We start from the raw sequence: 7,818 nt of genomic DNA on the forward strand, positions 1-7,818 counted from the left end.
AAAAGAGTGATCACTAACTACACCTGCACCTCTGGCATGAGATGGCTGCATCCTCCCCAGAATCCTCTACTCCAGGTGCCACGGCTCTCCACCAATCACAGGGGCTAAACAAAGAGTCGTCCAATCAGAGTGAAACAGGACAGAGAGCGGCGCATGCGCTTTGACACTACGGAAATAGGCGGTGACTGACCGGTAATTATTATCTTGTTCTAAGAAAACATTTGTAACGTTTCTTCGTCTTTACCCACTTTATTAACCTTGTATGTTAGAATTATTATGATGTTATTGTAACGACTTGCGAACTCTTGGTATTTTATTAAATTTACATGTTAGTTCAGAGTTGCTTTGAGGCTAAACGCTTAAGCTAAATTCGCTAGTTAGCTCTCGGCTAATTGACAGAAAGCCGAAATGCTTAAGAATAAGCGTAGATACTGGGGGTAGTGTTGTGGCTTTTGTGTTTTTATATTGCTATCGTCGTTGCCACGTAATGTTTATAGTTGTTACAGAGTGGTTCCTGTATTAATCTGCAGGTTTTGTGTGGTTCCCGGAGCAGCTGAATATTGCTAAATAGTGACCCAGTGTGGAGCCACATCATCATGATGTCCTGTCAGTGCCTGCTGCTGCTGCTGCTGCTGCTCCTGAGTGTGGGAATCTCGGCGGTGGAAGTCCAACGCCCTCGCGGCGTCCCGTTGTCAAGTAAGCATTTATAATTTAATCACAGCTAATAAGACAGATCCATAAGTACATGTAACATAATTTGTGCTGGGGTGAAAGTTCACAATGAGTTCCCTGCAGTTTTGGAGCTGTCATGGCACTGACCCGTTTCTTTTTTTCACCCTTGTAAGAGCGGCAGTTCTATGAAGAGGGCAAACCTTTTACTTGCCTGGATGGCTCCCGCACTATTCCCTTTGACAGAGTGAATGATGACTACTGTGACTGCCGGGACGGTTCTGATGAGCCAGGTAGGTATTTCCTGCATGCTGGAGACTCCTGTATTACTGTCTAGTACTATTTTTCCCACAGTTCACTGAATTAAACAAAATAGTGACTAATAAATGTATAGGAGGCCTACTTAGTCTTCATTCTCCTTCATGGCAATATCAAGCAGCTACAAATGTAAATCTAGACACATTTATTTTCAGGCACTGCTGCTTGTCCCAATGGAAGCTTCCACTGCACCAATGCAGGTTTCCGTCCAGGCTTCATCCCTTCCTCCCGCATCAATGATGGAATCTGTGGTATGAATTATGAATGAAACTGTGCTAACTTTTTCTGTCTGGTATGTTGTGTGGCCAGGATTTTTATTTTAATGCCTGTGTCTTATACAGACTGCTGTGACACAACAGATGAGTACAACAGTGGTGCTGCCTGTCAGAACACCTGCAGGTGGGAATGTTTTTGGGTTATACGTCTAATAACTTACGCTTGCTTCACAGTCTGAGCCAGATTTCACCACAGAGCCTATACATCTGCTCACATACGTTTCCAGATTTGTTTTGAGTATTTTGTTAACTGTATGCCATGTGTGCTTTACAGGGAGTTGGGGCGCAAAGAGAGGGAGAGCCTGCAGAAGATGGCAGAGATCGCTAAGGAGGGCTTTCTGCTTAAACAACAACTTATTGAAGAGGCCAAGAAAGGCCTAGAGGAAAAGAAGGTGTGAATGACAAGAATACATTTTGATATTTGTTTGTCTAATAATCACGATATAGAGCTCTGAAATATTGATAATCACATTGTCAAATATGTTTTATACAGAGATACTGACATGTCAGTAGAGATGTGAACTGAAAGCAGCCGTAGAAGGAGGGACAAAATGTTGAGCACATCACTCTCACTAACTCTGAGTGGACCTGGTTCACAAGCAGAAACTAGACGCTGGCCATCTTAAGTCCCTGCTAAAACACAAACAAACAATTAAGCTAATTTCAATTTGTAAAAAAGATGCCAGTTCTTTAGGGATAGGAATAAATCAGATTTTATTACCAATGCCGTACCATGTTCTCAGCTAGAACCGGTTCTCGACTCTCATACCCCTACAGGTCTTCCAAGTTGTTGGAGGTTATTGGTGGCACGGTATTGTTATTCCTCCTGGTTGCCTTTGTGAACTACGTTACTGTTGCTTTTCATTTGATGCGTTGTTGTGGTTGCATCTGACAGTTTTTTCTTAAATAGATCTTAAATTGGTTAAATTTATTATTTTGATTTGTCCCAACAGGCCAAACATGCAGATGTTCAGATTGGTAAGAAAGATTTAGAACAGAGGGTGGAAGCTCTGAGAACTGTAAAGGAGACAGCTGAGCAGCCAGAGAAAGAAGCCAAAGAACGCCATCTGAAGGCCTGGGAAGGTACATCAGAATGTGAACACATATCACCATCTACTGTTTGTACAGAGCATCACATTACAGATAGAATAAACATTTTAACCTGTTTTTGAGCTAGACTAAGTTGCCTAGATGCCATATACACTAGTACTAACCAAAAACAAGGCTTCTGACCTTAAGTGCGTGTTTGTGTCATCAGAATCACTGATAACTCAAAAGTAAAAAATTTTGTTTTTAGATCAAAAGGCTGTTATTCAAATGGAGAAGGACAAGGAAAGGATGGCTGAGGTGTTTCTTGAACTGGATGATGATGCAGATGGCTTGTGAGTATCGGCATCCTCCCAAACGATTAGCACCCTGATGAGGGGCTTGTAAGCTTCAGTATAGCGATGCTTACCAGGGACAACTTTGAGAACAACGTTTAAAATTATAGTGTTAGGATTAGAGTATATGTCTCTAAAAATATTATTTGTTCATGTCTTTCATATGTTCACTTTGGCTTATGTTTTGTGTCATATTAAATCAGTCTTCTTGTTACTATAACTCGGTGAATGATGCATTTTTTTTGACTTAGTGTCTCAGTGGCTGAGCTTCTGTCCCACTCTGAGCTCGACCCTGATTCAGATGGTTCATTCACAGAAGCAGAGGCTCAGGTAAATGTTTTTCTTTTGTATTGTTCTTATAATACACTTATGTTTAAGTGTTGTTATCATTAAATATAAGTATTTAAAAAAAAATGTAACCCATCTTAAGGAGCTGAACGAATGAAAATGTAAATATGATCTCTGGTTTGTATAGGGACTGTTGGGAGGACTAGACAATGTGGACACTGTAGCATTTGAGTCTGTTTGGAATAACATCAAAGAAAAATACATATCAGAGGTAAGACCCGATGACAATTCTAGAAAGCCCCATGTGTTAAAGCCTTGACTCCTGTAAATGTGAGACTTTCTTGGCATCAGGCAACCGCAGACATCCCACCACCAGTTGAGACTCCACCAGAGGAGATAAGGGAGCAGGTATCCGACAGCGACTCTGAGCAGTACCCTGAAGATGACATCCCAGATGAAGAAGAGGATGATGATGAAGAGGATGAAGACGATGACCAAGATGATGCAGACTATAGGGTTAGTCCACTGGGTGTTTCCATCAAACCTGTGGATGACTCAAGTTTATTCTTGTGAGTCACTTTTGTCTGTTTGATATGCAGAGCCCTCCTACGATGCAGCCCCAAGAAAAGAAGGATGACGATGTTGAGGGGACTATGCCACCCTACGACCAAGAAACGCAGAACCTTATTGATGGTAAGTGTGTGTTTGTGTGTATGAAAGTGACTCAGCCAGTCCTCATTTATGGGTAAGTGAGTCACACTGTGAAATACTAAAAGATAAAAAGCACAGATGTGACTGTATATAGCTATCATTAGTTTTGTTATTAGTTTGAATGTTAACATGCTTACTTGAAAGTAATTTCTCCTTCTGATAGGGCAGATACGTTGTTTATCAGAAATTCAACAAGATTTAGTGAACAAATGTGTTGCTTTTACATGGCAGAGGTCTATTGCTCGTCTTTTAGAAAAAGCATCAGCGGGTGGATGTGCATGCACATATATGGACTGAATTTACTTCAAATGTATATTTGAGTTCTGTGCATTTGCTTCCCAGCTGCTCAGAAAGCCAGGGATGCATTTGATGAGGCTGAGAGAGCTCTCCGGGAAGTTGATGATCAGATCAAGTGAGTACTAGAAATTAGAGCTTTTTTGCCAATAATGCAATCAGTGTTTGTTACCACAACTGCACTCTAACTTCCAACAGCATCAGTGGATTATTTTGTTGCATCAGTGTTTTTATTAGTTGACAATTACATTTTGGATTTGCTTTTTGTCTGCAGGAACCTTGAGAAGGAAATCTCCTTTGACTTTGGACCCAATGCTGAGTTTGCCTATCTCTATAGCCAGTGTTATGAGTTGTCTACTAGCGAGTATGAGCACTCTTTGACTATGAACATTATTTTATTTATTAATTATTATTTGTTATATTTTCATACTTCTGGAAGACTGAGTTAATCTGTTTCTTCCAGGTACATCTACAGGCTCTGTCCATTCAACAGAGTATCCCAGAAACCCAAGTATGGTGGATCAGAGACTAATCTGGGGTAAGATAATACCTCTTTTGTTTCTTATTATTTTGTTATTGGATCTTATTTTAATTAAGTTTTTTTTTTAATCCACACTTAACCCGCCCCATATTCTTTTACTTTCATTTTCTATCTGTAGGACATGGGGACATTGGGCAGGCCCTGAGGATAACATCTACTCTTTGATGAAGTATGAACATGGAACAGGGTGCTGGCAAGGCCCCAACAGATCCACCACGGTGAGCTAATGAAGTCGGCTCTGATTTTACATCCCATTAATGTTTCTCATTGGACAAACAACAGACAATCTAAAATTATTTGTCTTTCAGATTAAGTTAACATGTGGAAAGGAGACAGTTGTGACATCTACCTCAGAGCCCAGCCGCTGCGAGTACCAGATGGAGTTTACCAGCCCTGCTGTGTGTCAGGAGCCCCCAAGCCTGGATTCATCGCTTCATGGGCACGAGGAGCTCTAGGTCCACTAGATTTGTGAGTAACATCAACTTTTCTGTGTTTGTTGACAAACCTTAAAAATGAATTTAGACAGTCTCACATTGTATTGTGTGGGACACATACAGTATTGTCTGCTGCAGGAAAACATATTTTTCCCCAGCAAGATATTCGGCACCACTGGGCCAAGATTGTGTGGAAGACATGTTTTTGAGCAAACAATATACTAAACCGACGGTGAACAACTGATCACAATTTCTAAATGGTGCTTACTCAATCAAAAAATCAGTGACAGAGCTGCAAAATGTGAAGGTTTAGCGATTCCACATTTTGAGTATTTCCTCTCTGACAGCCAAGATGGATCAAAGCCTGTCCTCCTGCGCTTGTCTGGGGGGTGCATCTGTATTAGTAGGAGAACTGCTCGTGCTGTTGCCAGGACTAGCTTGCCTGCCATTAGCAGCAGAGCTTATAGCATCCTTGCCAGATTCAAGCTGGGTGCGTTTGAAAAACGCAGATATTTTGGCCTGAATTTCAAACATTTGGGATTGATGTCTGTCCATCTTCGGTTTTAGATGGATAAAGTACTCTTATTGGGAAGCTTTCATTATGCTTACAGTAACGTAACGAGTTGTTGTCAACTCGAGTAATGTTATCTTCACTTCACCGGTCTGTCCATCTTTGGTTTTAGATGGATATATTACACATGTTGGGAAGCTTCCATTATGCTTGCAGTATGCTTGCACTAACGTAACGAGTTGCAATCAACTCCAGTAACGTTATCTTCTCTTCCACCTGTGTCTCCTCTGCTCCGCTCCTTTTGTGTGGGTGGATGGGCTAGGTCCCACTCTCAGAAAGAGCAGAGAGGAGAGAAACTAGCACGACTGTAGATGACAGCAAAACACAGTAAAGACTCTTGAATTGAAAGTGAAGTGCACATAAATCAGATAAATAACAAAACTTCTCCTGTTCCTGGGTTTTATTATTGATGGTGATATTGTAAACAGGGTATTGAACTAAGCTGGGTTTTATTATAATGATAGAGTGGATGACTTTTGATACATTCAAGCGACTGTGATAGTGAGAGGGTCTGGGTCAACAGAATTTTAATTTCTGTAAATGTATCGTCATCATCATCATCATCATCATCGTCTGATCTTAATGAACAGCGTAACCCAATGAAAGTGCTGACTCCCAGATAACACAAGAAGTATATTTATCACTAGTGAAAAACACTTGGTACTCGGAAAAGAAACCGCAAGGGATTAATTGCAACTAAATTGCCCCTCCCTTTTAACAAATAGTCTAGGAAGTCATGACTTAAGCAAACAAGCCATTGACATGAATGTGTATGCGTCCACAGGTTGTTCCTGAGGGACCACAGTCACTGCAGCAACATGACGTTGCTATGCTGTGAGCGGCACCACCTTGCCGTTGATAAACAATTGAGAATAAACAATGGAAATTCCAATGAGTAGTTATCCCGTCTACACATCCAACTTCCACTGCTACCTGTTGTGTTGTTTCTCTGATTTGTGTCAAATGTAGTCATTCCATTGTTTTCAAATAAAGTCAATTTTATCATGTTCAAAACTTGTGTTCATTTTTTGATTCTGGTATAAAACTTCATTTTCTTATAACTAGGCTCTCAAATCAACTGGTGACTTCCAAATAAGGTACATGCAATTTTAATTAATTTTAGTAATTAAATATACTGTACTTCTAAAACATGTCGATAACACAATAGGAAGAGCTGTGTAGAAAACCTACAAATACAATAGTTAAAGTCCTTTATTTCATACTCTCAAACCATTTAGCATAATTCTTAGTCTGCATTCATCTAATTGATAAAAAAAATAAATGCCTACTTCTAAAATGACCTATTATATACCTAACTGGAGAATGTAAGGAAACAACTTGGCATCAACAGAAATGTTCATAACAATGATATTTTGACAGTCATTAAAAATAGGGTCACTCAATATTTGTAACTTTTATTTTATTTTTTTCTGGCATGTAAAGTACAAATAATTAAACAAGTCCATGAAAAAGTCTTCAAGCGTCTTCAGCTGAAATCCCAGTAATAAATATCCTAGACTAAACTGAAAGGTTTCTTTTTTTTTTCTTTATTCAATTTTGACATTGTTCATTTGGTCATGTTTGGAAGTATGAGATTTTGTATTTCTTCCGCTGACATTGGTGTCAGCAGAACTGTTTTGATCATTTTCACCTTTTGATTTGTTCTACCATTCCAGGAAAATGTAAGAAAAACATCACTAAGTTACTGCGTCCCCTCTTCTAAATAAATAGACACAAAATACAGTTGGTTGAGAAACAGAAGGACCACTTACCCCTTTACTACCCTAGAGACTCCCAAGAAAACCTCCCTGCAGCTTTTCTGAGTTCTGTTATATTTTGCCGAAGTTCTTGGCAAGGTTTCCAAATGCATCCTGCCTCTAAAGAACACCTTCGTTTCAATAGCACAAATTGAAACTGATACAGATGGTCTCAGTATTACAATGCTTTTACAGAAACATAACCCTTAATATCTTTTTTACAAGTCAACTCAGCAGCATAAACAGGAAAGCATCTTGTGAGCACATCAAACCTAGGACATCCCCTCTGTTCCTGGCCAGTTGCTAGACCCTCAAATGGGCCAAAGCCTCGCCACAGGGGCTGTCCCATGTCTCGGGTTCACAGAGTGGTTGAAAAAACAAGACTGTGATTAGATTAAATAATTAAAAGATTTTCATTTAACAAGACAAACAGAACACAGGCAGTAAAGGCATAACATCTAGCACACAGCATGTATGTTTATACACTTCAATTAGTTAAATATAGCAGTGCATTCTTTGACTATGGAGAACGTTTCCAAATCGTACTTCTAAAGCTGTTTTTCTATTTGTCCCCCTTT

General features: G+C 39.8%; 1 protein-coding gene across 1 annotated transcript; it reads left to right on the forward strand.

The window, feature by feature from the left end:
• The first annotated feature begins 535 nt into the window (after positions 1-535).
• Positions 536-6,466, forward strand: prkcsh (PRKCSH beta subunit of glucosidase II). Its single transcript, XM_083932039.1, has 17 exons — positions 536-696; positions 846-962; positions 1,143-1,238; positions 1,329-1,386; positions 1,537-1,654; positions 2,216-2,345; positions 2,560-2,644; positions 2,896-2,974; positions 3,120-3,203; positions 3,284-3,448; positions 3,532-3,625; positions 3,986-4,055; positions 4,212-4,301; positions 4,401-4,475; positions 4,597-4,696; positions 4,787-4,946; positions 6,268-6,466. The coding sequence occupies exons 1-16, from the start codon at positions 597-599 to the stop codon at positions 4,931-4,933; spliced, it is 1,608 nt and encodes a 535-aa protein (XP_083788165.1). The 5' UTR covers positions 536-596; the 3' UTR covers positions 4,934-4,946; positions 6,268-6,466.
• Positions 6,467-7,818: the final 1,352 nt, after the last annotated feature.

This window comes from Echiichthys vipera (genome assembly GCF_963691815.1).
Source record: "Echiichthys vipera genome assembly, chromosome: 17".
In the NCBI taxonomy this organism is placed as follows: domain Eukaryota; kingdom Metazoa; phylum Chordata; class Actinopteri; order Perciformes; family Trachinidae; genus Echiichthys; species Echiichthys vipera.